At 40.3% G+C, this 20,143-nt stretch overlaps 1 protein-coding gene and 1 non-coding gene across 4 annotated transcripts in view; both read left to right on the plus strand.

Moving 5' to 3' along the window:
* The window catches only part of RYR2 (ryanodine receptor 2), an 830,565-nt gene that overhangs the window by 438,495 nt on the left and 371,927 nt on the right, over window positions 1–20,143 (plus strand). For all 3 annotated transcript variants that reach the window (XM_053605591.1, XM_053605592.1, XM_053605593.1), the window contains exons 14-15: window positions 5,387–5,522; window positions 18,667–18,762. In XM_053605591.1, the coding sequence (XP_053461566.1) occupies window positions 5,387–5,522; window positions 18,667–18,762 (232 nt within the window). The remainder of the gene's footprint in view (window positions 1–5,386; window positions 5,523–18,666; window positions 18,763–20,143) is intronic.
* On the plus strand, window positions 3,097–3,203 carry LOC128597794 (U6 spliceosomal RNA). The gene has a single exon (XR_008383353.1). It is a non-coding gene; the product is annotated as a U6 spliceosomal RNA (small nuclear RNA).

A 20,143-nucleotide genomic window follows, 5' to 3' on the forward strand; every position in this document is an offset into this window, starting at 1 on the left:
CATGGGGCACCATACACTGGTTTTATAAACAGTTTGACACATTTTTATCACACTGGTTAACAATGCCTTCCTGGCATTTTCTTAGTTATTGTGTTAAGACAATTATATTCTACATTTACTAAGTTTCACATGTATCCTTGTAAGATGCACCGCAGGTGTAATCCCACCAATCACTCTCCTTCCTCCCATCCTCCTTCTTCCCTCCCCTCCCACTCCCCCTTCCTCCCCTCCTACTCCCCCTTTCCCCTATTCTTAGGTTATAACTGGGTTATAGCTTTCATGTGAAAGCCATGAATTAGTTTCATAGTAGGGCTGAGTACATTGGATACTTTTTCTTCCATTCTTGAGATACTTTACTAAGAAGAATATGTTCCAGCTCCATCCATGTAAACATGAAAGAGGTAAAGTCTCCATCTTTCTTTAAGGCTGCATAATATTCCATAGTGTACATATACCACAATTTATTAATCCATTCATGGATCTATTGAATGTTAGTTTTAAAGGATGAAGTTCACAGTTCCCTGGCAGGGGATGTCTACTGTCTGCTGTGCTCTCATCCGGGTCATTTGTAAGCAATATAATTTGCTTCATGTTGACTACATCAATACAGAATTGTTATTGAGACTGCAGGCGTTAGAAAGTGTCATGGTTTTCAAATGATTCATCAGGTTCTTGCAGGCTCCTGAGAGGGGGTGCAGCCCAGTCAGGTTCATTGCCCACTGGGGATGAGGAAGCCAGTACAGTGAGACAGCAGAGTTCCAGGAGCCAGGAGACTGGAAGAATTTCTCAAATCTGTCTCCCTGGAAATTTGGGAGAAAGGGTTTTTCAAGATAATTTGGTAGGCAAAGGGCTAGACAGTTGGGTCTGCTGATTGGCTAGGGATGAACTCATAGAATCGGGAAGCAGAAACTGTTGTTGTTTTTTTTTTCTGACTAATATAAGCGTACGTACAAGTAGTCCACATTGCTTGTATTTGTAAGGCAAAGTCTATGTCCCTCAGATAGGAAGTGTACCATATGCCTGCACATTATCCCCACTGCGAAAATACCCACCATCCTCTTGCCCTCTTCCCACTGCTTGGATTCAGTTGAGAGTTTTTCTCTCATATATATGAGCATGTTGTTTTTCATTAATCTACAAGTTTCAAATTAGTATTGATTACACGTGATGCCTATCTTTCTGTGGTGTGATACTTCACTTAGGAGACGGTTCTCCAAATCCATCCATGTTGTAACAAAAGAGACAAAATCTCCATCTTATAGTATTCCGTGGTGTACATATACCACAGTTCATTAATCCATTCATGTGTCAAAGGGCACTTGGGTTGTTCAATTATGAATTGGGCGGCTATATAAGCATTTTGAGTGCATATGTCCGTATGGGAAAATGACTTTTCCTTTTGAGTAGATCTTCAGTAATGGGATTACAGGATCAAACAATAGGTCCACTTTTAATTCTTTGCCGACTCTCCATATTGCTTTTCCATAAAGCCTGTGCTAGTTTGCATTCCCACCCACGGTGCGGGAGTGTTCTCTTCTCTCTGTACCCACACTGGCATCTGTTGTTTTGGGACCTTATGATGTGGGCCATTCTCATAGCGTGGGTTTAGGTGATATCTCAAAGTAGTTTTAATTTGCATTTCTCTGATAATCAGAGAAGATGAGTATTTTTTCATGAGTTTGTTGACCATTTGTCCTCATGAGAAAAGATTCTGTTCCTGTCTTTGCGCAAATTTTAATGGGGTTGTTTGCTCTTTTTTATTGATTGGCTCACGTTCTTTGTAATTCTAATTTTTAGCCCTTTGTCGGGTTTTTGGCATGCAAATATCTTCTCCTATTCTGAAGATTTTCTTTTTGCTTTACTGATTATGTCCTCAGCTGTGCAGAAACTTTCCTACTTGATCAGATCCCATTTATTTATTTTTGGTATTGCTGAAATTGCCTTTGGAGTGTTCTTATACAAATTTCTTTCCCAAGACTCTTGGGTCGCTAAGTGTCTTTCCCACACTTTCTTCCAGATTTTTTATAGTTTTGTGTCTTAGGTTTAAATCCTGTATCTATCATGAGTTAATTTTTGTAAGTGGCAAAAGGTATGGGTCCAGTTTCAGCCTTTCACAATGGGCGAACCAGTTCTTCCTCACCATTTATTAAATAGAGATTCTTTTCCCCAGTGGATACTTAAATTTACTTTATCAAAGATCAGATGGTGATCTGGGACTGGTTTTGTCTCTAGGGTCTCTGTAGCTCTCTGTTTTTTTTCCACAATACCGTGCTGTTTTGATCACTATTGACTTTGTAGTATAATCTAAAGTCTGGTAAAGTGATTCCTCCACATTTGTTCTGATTTCTTAATATTGTGTTGATTATTTGAAGTTTTTTCTGGTTCCATACAAAATGTTGAACTATTTTTTCGAGATTTTCTACATATGATATTGGTATATTAATGGGGATTGCATTGAGTCTGTAGATTATTTTGGATAGTACAGACATTTTAACAATGTTGATTCTTCCCAACCATGAGCCTGGTTTGTCCTTCCCTCTGTGAACATCCTCTCCTAGTTCTTTCCTCAATGTTTCATAATTGTCTTCTTGTGCTGAGCCAGTTCTCAGAACATAAGACCTATAGTGTTGATTCCTTGGGCCCAAGTGGCAGGGTTAGGTGGTCCACCAGAATGCAGGATCTGAAAGATATCTTGGCAACCATCCTTGGCATTTCACAAGGGTGGTGTTACCTATGGGAGGAATGAAGAACTCTGAGAATCTTTGTGACCATGAACTATGTGACTCCTGAGTAGTAAGCAATTCCAAGAAAGCTAGCTGAGGAACAAAGGCTGAAGATATATATACACACATACACACACATATATATATAAAACTATATATCTTAGTTATATATATGTGTATAACTATAGTTATATATATGTTTATATATTATTAGCATAGTTAACACATATATATTAACATATATGTATTATATATATAACATGTATATAAAGACTCTGCCTCTGTTCCCACCCTATGGCCTTTTTTTTTTTTCCCTTTTGTAATATTCTTTTTTTTTCTTTTTTTTTTTATTGTTAAATCATAGCTGTGTACAGTGCTCGCTTCGGCAGCACATATACTAAAATTGGAACGATACAGAGAAGATTAGCATGGCCCCTGCGCAAGGATGACACGCAAATTCGTGAAGCGTTCCATATTTAAAAAAAAAAAAAAAAATCATAGCTGTGTACATTAGTGCAATCGCCTGTACCCATTCTAAGATGCACCATAGATGTGGCCCCACCCATTACCCTCCCCCCCCAAAAACCTCCTCCCTCCCTTCCCCTTCCTTGGCCCTTTCCCCATAGTCTTGTGCTATAGTTGGGTTACAGTCTTCATGTGAAAGCTATAATTTAGCTTCATAGTAGGGCTGAGTACATTGGATACTTTTTCTTCCATTCCTGAGATACTCTGCTAAGAATATGTTCCAGCTCCATCTATGTAAACATGAAAGAGGTAAAGTCTCCATCTTTCTTTAAGGCTGCATAGTATTCCATGGTATACATGTACCACAATTTGCTATCCATTCACGGGTCGATGGGCACTTGGGCTTCTTCCATGACTTAGCAATTATGAATTGGGCTGCAATAAACATTCTGGTACAGATTTCTTTGTTATATTGTGACTTCCTATGGCCTTTTATTTACTGTATAAAGGGTGGTTTCAGAAATGTCTCAAGATGCACAGGGAGCTTTGAGTGGGGATGGAAGCTGCCCTAGAGGAAAGGACAGCCCTAGAGGATGAGCTCCAGGCACCTGCTTGGACACAGCATCTTCCCTTTTTCCATTTGCATGTATTACATTTCCATGTATAATTTTACTTCACCAAGGTCTCTGGTGCTAAAAAAAAAGAAAAGCTCAAGCGTCATAGTTGATAAACAGAGCAAATGAATGTGTCTAAGGTCTGAACGCTAGTGTTAGAACTGGTACCATGTATTCTGGAGTTTCAATGATGGCTATCAGGCAAGCTCAGCAAGGGTTCCTGTTCCTCTTCTGTATGAGGAATAATGAATTTTTCTGAGTTAAAATAACTTTGTTAAAGCATCTAACAAGAAATGTTAGAGGGAATTGCAGAGTCCCATAATCTCTAAATCTATGTTCCTTCCAGCCTGTTTTTTAATATTTCTTCAGAAGCCCTTAAAACTGATATTCATTTTTGAGGACTTTCCTACCGTGTGTACAAAGGAAATGACTTACCTGGCGAGCCTTATGGCACGAAAGGAAATATCAAAATGAAGCTAGAATGACAAGCAACATGGCGTAGTTTATTGAAAGCCTTTCTTTTCATGTAGGTCAAGTTGTTGGACTATTTGCTATATTGCAGTTATTTAATATCTGGAAGAAATAAAAACTAAATATCAGGCTGTAAATATCTAAAATATTACTATAGTTTTTAAAAAAATTTACATATAAAACATTCTGAATAGTGACAAAGAAGTGTTCTTAGGTCTAAAGCACCTTTTAAATTCCCTGTTGGCTGGTGATGTTGGCTCACGCCTGTCATCCTAGCACTTTGGGAGGCTGAAGTGAAAGGACTACTTGAACCCAGGACTTTGAGTGAGACCAAGCTGAGTAATAGCAAGACCTTGTCTCCACAAAAAAAAAAAAAAAAAAAAAAAAGAAAGAAACATTAGTTGAAAGTAGTGGTGGTTCCTATAATCCCAGCTACTTGGGAGGCTGAGGCAGGAGGATCCCTTGAGGCCAGGAGTTGGAGGCTGCAGTGAGCTGTGATGATGCCACTACACTCAAGCCTGAGCAACATAGCAAGACCTTATCTCAACAACAAAAAAAATTCTGTGTGAAGTGAGCTAATTTTATCAGTCAGTGGTTTATAGTTCTTCCTTTTATGTGTTTTGCCTTATTTTCACAACCTGGATCTAGGCAAGTAATGAAAAAAAGCATAATTTCAGATTTCGTCTGCATCTTACAAAGTTCTATAATGAAGGTTTTATTTCTGTAAAAAGTCTTCTAATGAGTTTTCTTTATTTAATTTACTTTATCCTTAATTTAGCAATCATAATGATAATGATGATGCCTCTCTGAGAATAAGGATGTTCTTATGCTCACTCACTATTAGAATACCCTAAGCAGGAAGTACTTTGTATTACTCTTCCCCTCCCGTTTGATAATGACACTGAGAATTTAAAATCCACTTGAACTATTTGAAGAACATTTCATTTCACATGCAAATGTGTTTTTTCCTGTCCTTTGAACAAGCACAATTTCCTTTATGATTAATAGACCTACTTTAAGCCACACTGTTTTTTTTAAATCGACTTAGCAGTTTCGGTCTGTGAGCAGAAGCGAAGTTTCTGACGATGATTTTTCCTTTTCTCAACTTTGCAGGGAATGATCAGCCTTGTGCTGGAGTGCATAGACCGTCTGCACGTCTACAGCAGTGCCGCACACTTTGCCGACGTGGCGGGGCGAGAGGCTGGGGAATCTTGGAAGTCCATTCTCAATTCTCTGTATGAGTTGCTGGGTAAGGAGTATGGTTGGGTTCAAGGCCACTGAGTTGTGTCTATTCAAAAGGATCACATAATAGTTACAGCAGTTGAATAATGTGCTTCCTCAGTAAGGCTTTTAATTTTTGATTTAGTTGGACTAAACCCAGGGATGTTTAGTACTGAAATCTATCTCTGAATGAGAACGGTAGCGAGACCAAAGGCAGCCAGAGCAGTGGTTTGCCTTTGGGTAAAGGAGAGAAAGCCATCCAGGGTCAGTATTTGCAGGTGAGGGACCTCTATGTGGATGGGTATTAAAGATTTCCTTTTTGGTTCTGGACTTATTTACATCCTCTCAAACTTCTCATCAGAGATCTCTTCCAGTCCTCTCTATCCTTTATGAGATCTGCATTGGACAATTTCTCCGTATGCTTGACACTGGTTAAGTGACAGTTATATTAAACAGCTCAACCAGGTTCCTTGCCTGCTGCTCTGAGGAAGCCAGCACACTGCGACAGCAGGGGTTACGAAGGAGGTTTCTTTTTTCTTTATTTTTGTTTTGAGACAGAGTCTCACTCTGTCACCCTGGGTAGAGTGCTATGGCGTCATAGCTCATAGCAACCTCAAACTCATGGGCTCAAGCTATCCTCATGTCTCAGCCTCCTGACCTGCTGGGGCTACAGGTGCCCACCACAATGCTTGGCTAGTTTTTCTATTTTCGTAGAGACGGTCTTGCTTTTGCTAATCTCGAACTCCTGAACGCAGGCAATCAACTCGCCTCGGCCTCCCCGAGTGTTAGGATTATAGGAGTGAGCTACCATGCCAGGTCTGGAGAAGGAGTTTCAAATCTGTGTCTGTGAGAATTTGGGGGAAAGGGTTTTTAAAGACAAATGGGTAAAGGGCTAGGCAGTTGGGTTCATGAGGTTGTGGGGTGGGGGTTCACAGGTCCTTGGTGGGGGTCACAAGATCAGTGAAGTCATTTCCTGCGTGTGGGTTGCTGGTCTGGGTGGATCACTTGGTCCACTGTAATGGGGGGCCTGGAAGATGACTAAAAAACTAGCGGCAGGTTTCACAATAGTGTTTTACCTGTAGGAGCAATGAAGAAAGCTAAGAATCTTCATGACCATCAGCTGTACTGTCCATCACTCCTGGGGATTAAGCAGTTACAGGAAAGCAAGCCAGGGAAAGATGTTTATTGCACACACACACACACACACACACACACACACACACACACACACACACACACACACACACACACGCCTATACCTTTGCAAAGCTCAGACCCTACCACCATTCTCACCTTCCAACCCTTTCTTTACTAGGTGTACAAAGGGCAGTTGCTGTTGCTTTGGTTTACACTGCATTCCTGTGGGCCCTGGGCAAACATAGGTCCTCATTATTTTTGGCCTACGGTAGCTTGTACTAGACAAAAACTGTGAACAGTCTGGGATTTTACCCTATTTGCAAGCTAATCAGTTAGCCTGCAAGTAGGTAAAGAGGTTGTTTATTACTTCATGCACCGGCTGTACTCAGGGTAAGAATATTTCTTCTGTCGTCAAATCCATGACCCCAAGCCTCACAGGACAATGTGAAGGGGGTAGATGACAGTTGGACCTGCAGGTGAGCAAGTTCCAGAAAAGGAGTATGGAGCTTAGAGAGCCTGAGTCAGTTACCCCGGGCAGGGAGCCTGCCTGCTCTTTGAAGCCATCTCCCTCTTCCAAGGTGACTTGCTGCAAACATCCTTGAAAGATTCCCCGAAACAAAGGCTTTCAGCGGCTCTTTGCAAAATGTGCAAAACAAAGAGGCCCATTCTGGCCCTCAACTCTAAAATCTCCGATTCATCCAATAATACACCGTAACTACACATCACCTCCCAGTTTAGAAACTTTGCATACTTCCCGTCAGTCTGGTGAGGCCAGCTCGCCTCACCTGGTGTGGGAGGCCCCAGCTAACCCTTCCAGCTCCAGGTCTTCCCATTTCCCTCCCCCCTTCTCCTTCATCTGCATCACATTTTGTGAACATACACGTTCACACTGCTGTGACATTCTTTTGCTGTCACCTTTTCTGAAATTCCTGTATATCCTTCCAGACCCGGTTCACAGGTCACTGTCATCTGAAGTTACTCTGACATTTCTCACAACTGTTAAGCAGATCCGACTTACTTCCCTGCTGCCGTGGCTCTTGGTGTCTACCTGTCCTGCAGAAGTCACCACATCTCTCATTCAGTTAGATCTGTGACTGATTCTAACGGCAAGAATAGCACTTCCCTGGGTTTTGTATCCCTGTCATTTATCTCAATGTCTGGCCCATAGTAGACACGTAAGAAATATGCATTCATTAAATAAATAAGTTCTGATAGAATAGGGAAATTTACCTACATACAGAAAAGAGAGAATGAAAACTGTGAAAAAAGGAAAGAGATGATATAGTTTTCATGTCGAAAATGAAAGTTAGTGAAACATTTGAAAATCCTTTATAATCTAATTGAACATCATTAAAATTTATGGAGTCATAATTTAGCAAGTGAAACTTCTGCCTATTCAAATCTTTATTTATTTTTTTATTAAATCATAGCTGTGTACATTAATGTGATCATGGGGCACCATACACTGGTTTTATAGACCGTTTGACACATTTTCATCACACTGGTTAACATAGCCTTCCTGGCATTTTCTTAGTTATTGTGTTAAGACATTTACATTCTACATTTACTAAGTTTCACATGTACCCTTGTAAGATGCACCGCAGGTGTAATCCCACCAATCCCCTTCCCTCTGCCCACCTCCCCTCTCCCTCCCGTCCCTTTCCCCCTTCCCCCTATTCTTAGGTTATAACTGGGTTACAGCTTTCATGTGAAAGCCATAAATTAGTTTCATAGTAGGGCTGAGTACATTGGATACTTTTTCTTCCATTCTTGAGATACTTTACTAAGAATATGTTCCAGCTCCATCACGTAAACATGAAAGAGGTAAAGTCTCCATCTTTCTTTAAGGCTGCATAATATTCCATGGTGTACATATACCACAATTTATTAATCCATTTCTGGATCGATGGGCACTTGGGCTTTTTCCATGATTTAGCAATTAATCTTTAATATGGTTTTATTACGTGGGCTCTTAGATATGCTATTAAAATTAAACTCATACAGTTTGATACTTTCAGACTAAGGGGTGATAGGTAGCCACCATTTCTGTGAACAGGATGGGGAACACTGAGGCTTGACAGGAATCTAGATTCATTATTTTACCCATAACAATTGTCAAGATAAGGGTGCTGAGATGCCAAAATTCAGAGAATTGCATTTACGTGGAAGTTACAGCACTGAATTTCCGAATATGGTAGACCCTGCAGTGTGGCAGCGTTTTGTTTTAACACCACCCTGTAACGTCTGTAACTTGGAGTGAGGTGGGGCAAATTCCTTGGAGAGCTCTGTGTTTGAGGGTAGGAAGGTTATGTGCAGAAAGAAAGTAGTTGTAGGTGAATCTAGATAAGATGTGTCGTATGCTTTCCACCCACCTCTCTGCTAGCTGGTCTCTTCTGTGCCTGTGTCTATGAGTAAGAAAGACCAACAGAGGGAATTATAATGATTTTTTATAATCATAGAAAAAGTCTGTTGCAACAGAGTTAATGCTTCAGCTTTAGCCTTCTGAGCTCCTTTTCCCTCAAGCCTACACCCCTTTTTACTCCTCAGAGTTATTTGTGAGATTAAATTTGATTATTTTGGAACCCAATGAAGTAGCATTAATATACTATATAAAATGCTGGGAACTTGGAGGGCATGAGCTCAGTTCCTCATTGTAATTAGTTTTGTGGTTTGGTTTTTTAGTGGAACATGGTTAGGGTTGCTACTTTACTGTGGTTTCCTATTCAAATAGGGAGGGGCCATTGCAAGTGGGAAGTGTTCAGTTAGAAAAAACAGAATACCAAACTCAAGCTGGCTTACACAACTCTGGGAGCAGGTTATTGGCTTGGCTTGAACAACTGGCAGTCTGCTGGTGGGTTTGGCTTGAAGGTTTGATCCTATCTCCAGAAGCAGTTTTTTCATGTCTTCTCTTTGGCTTCTATGGGGTCATCCTCCTCCAAAATTGGCTTCCCTTTATTGTCCCAGATGGCAGCTATCAGCTCCTAGAGCCACATCCATCCTATCTGACATGGAAAAAATGGAAGAGGGCTTCATTAAGAAGTTGTCTCTTGAGAAAGATGGGTTATTTCTTAAAACTTTGCAAACAGGGCGGCGCCTGTGGCTCAGCGGGTAGGGCGCCGGTCCCATATGCCGGAGGTGGCGGGTTCAAACCCAGCCCTGGCCAAATTAAAAAAAAAAAAAACTTTGCAAACAAACCATTCCTCACGTCCCATTCGCCCAATCTGTGTCTGTGGCCTGAACCAGTCCTTCTGGCAAGTGGAGGGGAGTTCTACCAACACTGGCTTTGACCAGTCAAGTGCCCACTCTGGAAACTGGGATCCACCCCGGAACTGCCTGTCTCTCCAAGAGGGAATGAGGCGACCTTCAGGAATCTTCACTAAGACAGTTTACTTATCAGTAGGGTTTTATGAACTGAATTCTAATCAGAAGGCATTTATTCCCTGCCTGGCACCATACTTAAACAGAGTATGCGCTCAGTAACTATTTGTTTGGATTATCTAATATATTACAGTGATCCCCACTGATTTTTCTATACCAGAATAAATTTAGCCATCAATTCATGTTATTAAAAACCAGTGGACCAGTTACTCCTCCTTGATTAGTTTTTTTCTTGAAATGCAAAAGCCTAACTTTTCATCTGTAGGCAGATGTAGCCTTTGAGAAAATGCCCCTCCCCATTCCTGCTGTGCGAGGCAGACAGACTGGTCCCTCTGTGGGCTCCCTAGATCCAGGGTGAAGTGAAGGCAGGCTGTTCCTGAGACTCGATCAGGAACAAGATGAAAGGAGCCTGAGGGTAAGGTCTTCAAGATTACCCCTGTGTGGAGAATCAGCAGGTGGTGGTCCAGCCCTCTAGACTCCTGATGGGCAGTTAGATTAGGAAAGCTTGTTTGTCTGTCCTGCAAACTTATTTTCCCCTCCCCCCTTCTGAGTGGGTTATCAGGCTTTGTTGACAATTTATTACCCTATACCCAGCCTTACTCTGTTTCTTCCTTTCCTTTCCTTTTCTTTCCCTTTCTCTTTCCATTTTTGAGCCAATCTCACTTTGTCACCCTTGGTAGAGTGTCTTGGCCTCACAGCTCATAGAAACCTCAAACTCTTGGGCTCAAGTGATTCTCAATCTCCTGAGTAGCTGGGACTATAGGAACCCACCACAACACCCAGCTATTTTTAGAGACAGGGTCTCATTCTTGCTCCGGCTGTTCTTGAACTTGTGAGCTCAAGCTATCCACCCACCGTGGACTCGCAGAGTGCTAGGATTACAGGCATGAGCCATTGTACCTGGCCAGCCTTATACTTCTACCCAACCTTCCAGGGGCTTGGGATTCTGTTTTTCCTATCTTTGAATTTTGAAACCTTTATATTTTTTCATAAATGCTTTGTCTTAGAGATGAATAAAAGGTTTCTGAGGAGTCAGAGGGCTGCTGCACTGCCTCAGTCTGCTACTTAGCATGTGAGTCAATGTATGCCTCTCCTGGCTACCCAGACTTTATACACTGAGTTGGTGTGAAGTCTCATTATTTACCCAGGGTCGTCTCCCCTGGCCACCTCTAACCCAGGTTGGAGTTTCTAGGGAACCGTGACAACCTGTAAAGTGAAAAAAATAGAAGTGCTTGCTTTTTAGGGTTATTATGCCAATTTCATGAGGTAATGTAAGGCACTTAGAAAAATGCATAGTGTTACCAACATTGTACCAACATTGTTACCAACATTCTCTGTAAAATGACAATAATCATTTCCCTCTAGGGTGTTGGGTGGCTTAAATGCAGTAATGCTTGACAAATGCTTAGCATTATCATAGTATTGTTCTTAGCATTTTTGCCTTTTCTTTTGAATCCTTGTTCTCATCATTTTCCTTGTTAACATAGTTTTTTTTCTTCAACGTCTGCTTTCATACTAGTTTTTCTTTTGACCTTTCAAATATGTGTTAGGAAAGAAACTTTACTTAGACTTGTTGGACATAACAAGGAAAGTTCTGGGTTGGCCAGCAGAAGACACAGGATCTTGATTATTGTAGATATTCACTGGCCTGTTGGTCTCCTCATTAGAAAATGGGGGGACTAAAGTTTTAATTATATTTATCCCCAGACTGAAAGCTTCATATCCCATTATTCTATGCATTCTCTGAGTACAATAGCATGCATCTGGATCCTTAGTGTCTGCCTTATAGCTGAATACTTAAATCTCCATGATATTTGGACCCTGTAAAATTTCTGTTAACTGTAAAATTTCTGGTTAATCTCTTTTCTTCCCCTCCTTCTTACCTCCAATCTTTGCTTCAGTCCTCAGGGAGCTCTCACTCACTCTCTCATTCATTTTCATCAATTCTCTGGTACCTTTTTTATTTTTATTTTTGGCAGGTTTTGCCTGGGGCTGGGTTTGAACCCGCCACCTCCCAGTATATGGGTCTGGCGCCCTACTCCTTTGAGCCACAGGTGCCACCCAACTCTCTGGTACCTTTTTCCTACCTTTCTTAGCCCAGCCTTCAGAGTTTTCCAGCTTGGTAATGGATGGCTCTGCTCTTTGTTTCCCTCTGCTCTAACTCACTCTGTCCCTAGACTCACTATGTTGCATTTTGCTAATCCCTTCCTCCTAGTCAAAACTATACTTCCAGAATGTCTAGAATTACTGTATGTCAAAGAGAATCGGATATATCTTAAGCGTGTGTGTGTCTATGATCTTAATTATTTTAACCCACTTGATTAAGAGAAGGTTGGGTAGAGATATTGACAACATTGTAATCCCCCACAACCACCTCTTAAAGGAAGATAGCAGTAAAATAATTAAATAGATAACTTAAGACCACAACAGTGTTTTCAGGCACATGATTACTTTGTAATGTTTGAACTAATCATTGCATGCAACAAGACAGGTAAATTCTAAATCTGTTTGCCCTTAACATGTCTTGATAAATACATTCTTTTTTTTTTTTTTTTTTTTTTTTGTAGAGACAGAGTCTCACTGTACCGCCCTCGGGTAGAGTGCTGTGGCGTCACACGGCTCACAGCAACCTCTAACTCTTGGGCTTACGCGATTCTCTTGCCTCAGCCTCCCGAGCAGCTGGGACTACAGGCGCCCGCCACAACGCCCGGCTATTTTTTGGTTGCAGTTTGGCCGGGGCTGGGTTTGAACCCGCCACCCTCGGCATATGGGGCTGGCGCCCTACTCACTGAGCCACAGGCGCCGCCCGGTAAATACATTCTTAAATGGTATGTTTACATATTGCTGTTCCTTTCTTTTTCTTTTTTTAATTTTGCTTTTAATTTCAACTGGCTTTCACTCATCTTAGTTTGAAGTTTTATTTTTATTTTTATTTTTTTCTTTTCTCCCTTTACTGATTCTCTTGTCCTTTCCCTCCCAAGCAGCTGGGATTATAGGCACTTGCCACAACACCCAGCTTTTTTTTTTTTTTTTTTTTTTTTATTTTCCCAGTAGAGACAGGGTCTCACTCTGGCTCACTCCGGCTCACGCTGGTCTCAAACTTCTGAGCTCAGGCAATGCACCGGCCTCGGCCTCCCACAGCCCTAGGACTACAGGCATGAGCCACCATGCCTGGCCTGCATATTGCTGTTCTTAAAGAAGGGTTCCTTAATCCTCCACATGGATTTCTTCCAGATATTTCTGAGCATTTGTTTATTTATCTACATGCTTCACCTGGCTTGGTGCCCATAGTACGGTGGTTACGGCGCCAGCCACATACACCGAGGCTGATGGGTTTGAAACCGGCCCAGGCCAGCTAAACAACAATGACAACTTCAACAAAAAAATAGCCAGCACTGTGGCAGCACTGTCCCAGCTACTTGGGAGGCTGAGGAAAGAGAATTGCTTAAGCCCAAGAGTTTGAGGTTGCTGTGTTTTGTGACACCATCGTACTCTACTGAGGGCGACATAGTGAGACTTTGTCTCAAAAAAAAAAAAAAAAATGCTTCACCTCAGGAAAGCTTCCTTTTGTCTGTTTCTCTGAAGCATCTTAATTCCTTCCATGGCCTCCTGGTGGGGTATTCTTGGGGTATCCTTTTCTAACAGAGACTGTCATTTGAGGAGAATGTGGACTTGGAGCCTGATGGATCCGTTTCAGTAGAAACCGTTTTATTCTATTCAGGTTGCAATAACAAAATACTAGAAATTAAGTGGCTTATAAAGACCAGGAATTTATTTCTTACACCTCTGGAGGTTGTCCAAGATCAAGGCTCTGGCAGATTTTATGTCTGGTGAGGGCTCAAGTTATTGATGGGATTTTCTCACTATATCCTCACATGGCAGATGGGGTCTCTTTGTGGTCTCCTTGAAGGGCACTAATTTCTTAAGATCTGCACCCACATGACCTAATTTCCTTCTGGTGCCCCGGCCTTCTAGTGCCATTGCATTGGGGGTTAAGATTTCAACATATGAATCACTGGGAACCCAAGTATTCAGGCCATGACAGAAACTTCATCCATTCACCAAAGATTAATTGATTGCCTGCTATGGGAGATGCCCCCATCTGGACAGCGAAGAACAGTGGTTGCCAGGATGTAGAGGCCTGCTCTCCTGAGCTTGTGGTTGAGTAAGAGAGGGAGACACCATGAGTAGCAAAGCTAGCCACCTTGCGCTGTGGTCACTCACTGCACAGCCTTGACCATCTTGATACAAGATGTCGTTAAATGATGTTAATAAGTAACAAAAGACTAATATAATTGACTATACAAAAATTAAAATTTTATGAGAAATGACATCATTACAAAATTAAAAGCAGGTGGAAGTTTGGTAAAATGTGCAATCTATAAGAAAAGAGAAAGGCCTACTTTCTATAATTCATAAAGTTTGCACAACAGGCCTAGTTTCTGTAATTTATGAGTTTTCATAAATTCATATGGGCTGTTTACAAAATAATAAATAAAATAGTGAAAGATTTTCAATGTGACAAAGAAAAATTAAAACATGAGGGTTATATTTCAGTTATTAGGTTAGTATAAGTCAATAATTTGATAATAACAGTCATTGGGGAAAATGTTAAGTAATTATTCTTGGAATGTAAATCGATGAAATTAAAAAAAATATAGTTATTCCGTGTCAATCATAAAAAACAGACAAAGCTTGGTTTGACAGTATGTATAGTACTTTGATTGTGAATAACCTTTTATTTTCAGAAGTTCTACTTTAATGAATATATTTTAGTGATATATTTGTACAAATGTGGAAAGCATGTCTACCGTGACATTATGAATACCATAAAATTGAAAACAATTTTTGTATCAATAGGGAATTGGTTATATATAGAATACTTAGATAATACTGTATAATCATTAAAAACTAAGATAAATCTATCATTTGGAAAATTATAGTACGGCGATAATTTTACTTCTATGAAATGTATCTATCTCACTGTTCTTCTTTACCCAGCTGTAAAAAAGATTTAGTTTAAATATCATCGACTCCAAATTCGTTAAGCCTCCTTGCATCTCCCAGACAGACAGAAGGTTCTCTCTTAAGGTCATGTGTGAGACAAGCTACTTTCATCTTTGGCTTTTCCTTTTTTTCCCTGCACTGTGTCTGTTTAGCATGGCAAGAAAGGGGAACAGGTGGGAATGGGAATCTATAACAAGTTAGCATTTGACACGGATATATTTAATAGGTGTTTTAGGTGGAAAATGCCAAAAGTAGATTTATGAGCCTGCCATCTGGAATACCCCAGGATCTTAGAGACACCAGTACTCATGGTTTCAAAGGTGTTACTGTGGACATATTCCTGCATCTGTTCTGACATGCACACAATTAATCTGTGGGAAGTTTACAAGCCTGGATGATTTTCTAAAGATGCCTGAGAAATGGATCTTTGGCACATTCCCTCTATGAATACTCATTTTCCCCCTCATATTATATTTATGCATTATTTCTGGAGAGCTACAAAAAAAAATCATACTCACACACACACAGGAGTACCCCCTGAATAGATCTCATTAGTCTTCGTCAATGTTTAGGGAAAGTCACATGAAATTGGAAAACTAAGAAAATTGGCTGGGCATGGAGTCTCATGCCTATAATCCTAGCACTCTGGGAAGCTGAGGTGGATGGATTGCTTGAGCTCAGGAGTTCGAGACCAGCCTGAGCAAGAGTAAGACCCCATCTCTACTAAAAATAGAAAAATTAGCAGGATATCATGGGGGTACCTGTAGTTCCAGTTACTCAGGAGGCTGAAGCAGGAGGATCACTTGAACTCAAGTATTTAAGGTTGCTGTCAGCTCCGATGATGCCACTGTCCTGTTTTCTTGGCAATAGAGTGAAACTCTGTTTCCAAAGAAGAAAATAAAAACATGAGAAAAATTTTGAAATGGCAAAACAATTCTCACCAATTTATTTTTTGACATTTTAGGAAATAATGTATATTATTCTCGCCTGAATGGATTCCAACACCAAAGATCACTATTTTATTTTATCTTCATTTTTATTTTTCATGTTTATTCTGTTTTATTTCTTAACCTATGCAATGGCTTTGCAATATTATCTATGCTTTTTTTAAATAGATTTTCAATACAGGTGGTTTTTGTTTTGTGGCTGAAGCGCATAGTGAAGTTGAGGCTTCTAATATACCTGTTACTTGATGTAATGTACATTATACCAAATAGGTAATTTTTTATCCCTCCTTCCCTCCCCCCTGAGTCAAGTCACTGATGACCACGTGTACCCATTGCTTCAATCCCGTGTCTAAGAGATAGCATGCTCAGAACATTCTCAGTTTTGAAGATTTAAAATATAAAACTAACAAGATAGATTGAGCATAGGAGAAGTGACCAATTTTGGGGTTTTTTTTTTGGCTGTTTGTTTTGGGATAGAATCTCTCACTGTGTCACCCTAGGTAGAGTGTCACAGCTCACAGCAACCTCAAACTCTTGGGCTCAAGTGATTCTCTTGCCTCAGCCTCATGAGTAGCTGGGACTCTAAGCACCCACCTTAACATCTGGCTATTTTTATTTGTTTGTTTGTTTGTTTGTTTTTGAGCAGAGTCTCACTATGTCACCCTGGGTAGAGTGCTGTGACATCACAGCTCACAGCAAGCTCAAACTCTTGGGCTCAAGTGATTATCTTGCCTCCACCTCCCAAGTAGCTGGGACTACAGACACCTGCCACAATGCCCGGCTATTTTTTTGTTGCAGTTGTCATTGTTGTTTAGCAGGCCTGGGTCAGGTTGAAACCTGCCAACCTCAGTGTATGTGGCTGGCACCCTAACCACTGAGCTATGGGTGCTGAACCATAAATTTTAAAAGTAAAGGCATTTTCTTGGACTATCTATACATCTAAATCCATTTGTGATTCTCAGATTCCATGTGTTTTTTGTAAAATGTTGAACCTACAAGTTGAAAGAAACTGAAGCGAGAAGCCCCAGGAGAGGTTATGATACTAATAAGAAAGACCAATGTTGTATGATTCACTCAAACGATGTATCTAAGACAGTTGAATTCACAGAGCCAGAGAGTGAAATGGTCACTGCCAGGGTGTCAGAGGTGGGGAATGGGACGTTACTAATCAAGGGGCATAAAGTTTCATTTAAGGAAGATGAATAAGTTCTTACCATGATGAAATTAAATTGTTGAAAAGTAAAGAATTGCAGAATTGTGCATTTTTCAAAAATGTTTTTTCAGGCATGGTGTACTGGCTCATCCTTGTAATCTTAGCCCTCTTGAAGGCCAAGGCAGGCAGATCACCTGGGCTCTGAGGTTCAAGATCAGCCTGAGCAAGAAGAGCCAGACCCCATCTCCACTAAAAATAGAAAAATTAGCCAGGCCTTGTGGCCATTGCCTGTAGTCTCAGCTACTCAGGAGGTGGAGACAGGAGGATTGCTTAAGCCCAATAAATAGAAAGAAAAAGAAAAGAAGGAGATTGAAAATGTGAAGAATGTCTTTAAGTTTAATTGCACACTCTAACTGGAGGGTCCCCTGTCTTTTGCTGGTAACGTGGAGGCAGAGAGACAGTAGCCTCAAGTGTCACTTCTGTGAACTGCTCCTTGGTGCTTCCAGGTTTTTTTTTTGTAATTTTTGGTCGGGGCTGGGTTTGAACCTGCCACCTCCGGCATATGGGCCCAGCACCCTACTCCGTTGAGCCACAGGCGCCACTCAGTGTTTCCAGATTTTAAACAATGATTTTTCTTGTGGAGACACCATTCCTCCTTTAAATATCATATTATTTTGAAAATTTTGCCCACTGTTACCTTGTACTTATACTATTTCTGAATGATATTTGGGGTGTTCAGAGTAGAATTGTGTGAAATATTTGGTTTGAAAGAACTGAATGATTTTGCAAAATTGAAAATTGAATGTATAAACGAGGTGGAAAGAGATCATCAAAGTTACCTAGGAATTTTATCAAAGATGGGCTTTTTAGTCAAAGAAGTATGAAAAATGCACGTCTACACAAAGTTAGAATAGATCTCTCTCCTGCAGGGTATTTCAGAGTGATTGATGTGTATTGTCAATCTCCAAAGGGGGTGAAGAGGTAGAAAAAAATATTTTCAAACATAGTAGCCCATTGGCCTCTCATCCTTTTTCCAATGTATCTTTAGATCCATGTATCTCTGTATACTCGTTAGAGTTATAATTACTAGATATTTAATAAATCTCCTAGTATGTTGTGATATATTTTTAGGAAAAATTGATGTGCTCTTAACATATTCATTATAGAAATGGGAAAATTGGGCTTGAGAGAGATAGAACAGTTTAATCTCCTGGCTAATTAAAAGCAATGGGTATTAGAGCCCAAGTGAGGAAACTCCTGGGACACCTGTTTTTCCATTACCCTTCATTAGTACCTCCCAGTGTGAAATGTTACTTTCTGAAATGATATTCCTTCTAATGAGGAGTGGTTTTATTAGTTCTCATTAATAAATATTAATTTGTCCTTTAATGGCTCAGTTTTGTATAGGGATGTGTTATGTGCTTGCGTAGGTTTCAGATGCAGCATGAGGATATTTTGTTCTTGATCTAGTATTTTAGGGCTACCCCTAGCTTACCTTCAGGTTTGAGCTGGAAAAATCACAAATGTGAAATCTGCTTCTTCCTTTGCAGCGGCTCTCATTAGAGGAAATCGTAAAAACTGTGCTCAATTCTCGGGTTCCCTCGACTGGTTGATCAGCAGATTGGAAAGACTGGAAGCTTCTTCTGGTAAGTTTCCCAGTTTTCTCCTTAGCGTAATATAGTATTCCTGTTTTCTTGTGTTGCATGTCCTCTAAGACATAAAAACATCCTCAGCCAGCCGTGGGGGCATGTGTCTATAATCCTCATTCTTTGGGAGGCCAAGATGGGAGGATCATTTGAGGCCAGGAGTTTAAAACCAGCCTGGACAACATAGTGAGACCCCATTTTTACAAAACTGAAAAAAGCATTAGCCGGGCGTGGTGACACATGCCTGTAGTCCCAGCTTCATGGGAGGGTAAGGCAGGAGGATTGCTTGAGCCAGGAATTTGAGGCTGTAACACGTCATGCTCACGCCTGTGAATAGCCACTGCTCTGCCGTCTGGGCCACACAGCAAGATTACATGTCTTGTGTCAAATGGTTTATGAAGTGAGTGTATGATGCCCCATAATCATATCATTGTATACACTTATGATTTAATAAAAAAATTAAAAAAAAAAAAAAAAAAAAAAAAGATTACATGTCTTAAAAGAAAATAAATAAAACCCTCTGACTCTGAAGATCAGTGGTGTAATACGTGGCTTCCTTTTAGTAGATTAAACTTTTATTTATTGATAAAATCTTAGGATTTTCATTAGTCATTTTTGAATAACAAACAGTACCCTGTCCATTTATACACATTTTAAAAATATCTAGTCGGAATTCCTGAAAACCCCTGAAGTGGTACAATTCTTACTCTTTTTCAGACTGGTTACTCTTAATGCATTCTACACACAGAAAGATCAGTTTGGAATTCTCATTTTTTCCCTCATGTTCAAAAGATTATTTGGACAGATTTAGTTTTGGAAAACTAAAATTAGTTTTCCAGATCAGATAGTGCAGTATTTTATTTAAAATAGATTTAGCAAATACTTGTCAATGGTCTGTATTGTGATAAGATGGTTATAAGACATGATACAGATGGTTATCCACGTCTCTAGCCAGTGTGCTAGTTTTATTTGGGGGATGTGGAGGAGATGTATTGGTGAATTGCAGGCCCTCCTGGACTCTTCAGCACCACGATCACCTCAGGACACCTAGACAGAGTTTACATTTCCTTCTCTATTTGCTCGTGATTTCACTCTTTGCCCTTTCACAGCATAGATAACGTCTATGTTACTTATCTTTCCTCTCAATCTCTTACACTAATAGTGAACTTCTTGAAGGTAGAGGCATGATTTCATTCATCTTTGCTGGTTCTACCATTCTGTCAGGCATTTAAAGGTATTTATTTAGTATCTGTCGAATGAATGAATGGGGATTTTAATTCACTTAAATAATGCTACTGTGTACACAAAATAATTCCACGACTTTTGAATGCAAAAGACCCACTGGGGGACAGTTTTGTTGGAACTGAATGAATAGAGACAG

Source organism: Nycticebus coucang, chromosome 10 (assembly GCF_027406575.1).
Source record: "Nycticebus coucang isolate mNycCou1 chromosome 10, mNycCou1.pri, whole genome shotgun sequence".
NCBI classification, from domain to species: Eukaryota; Metazoa; Chordata; class Mammalia; order Primates; family Lorisidae; genus Nycticebus; species Nycticebus coucang.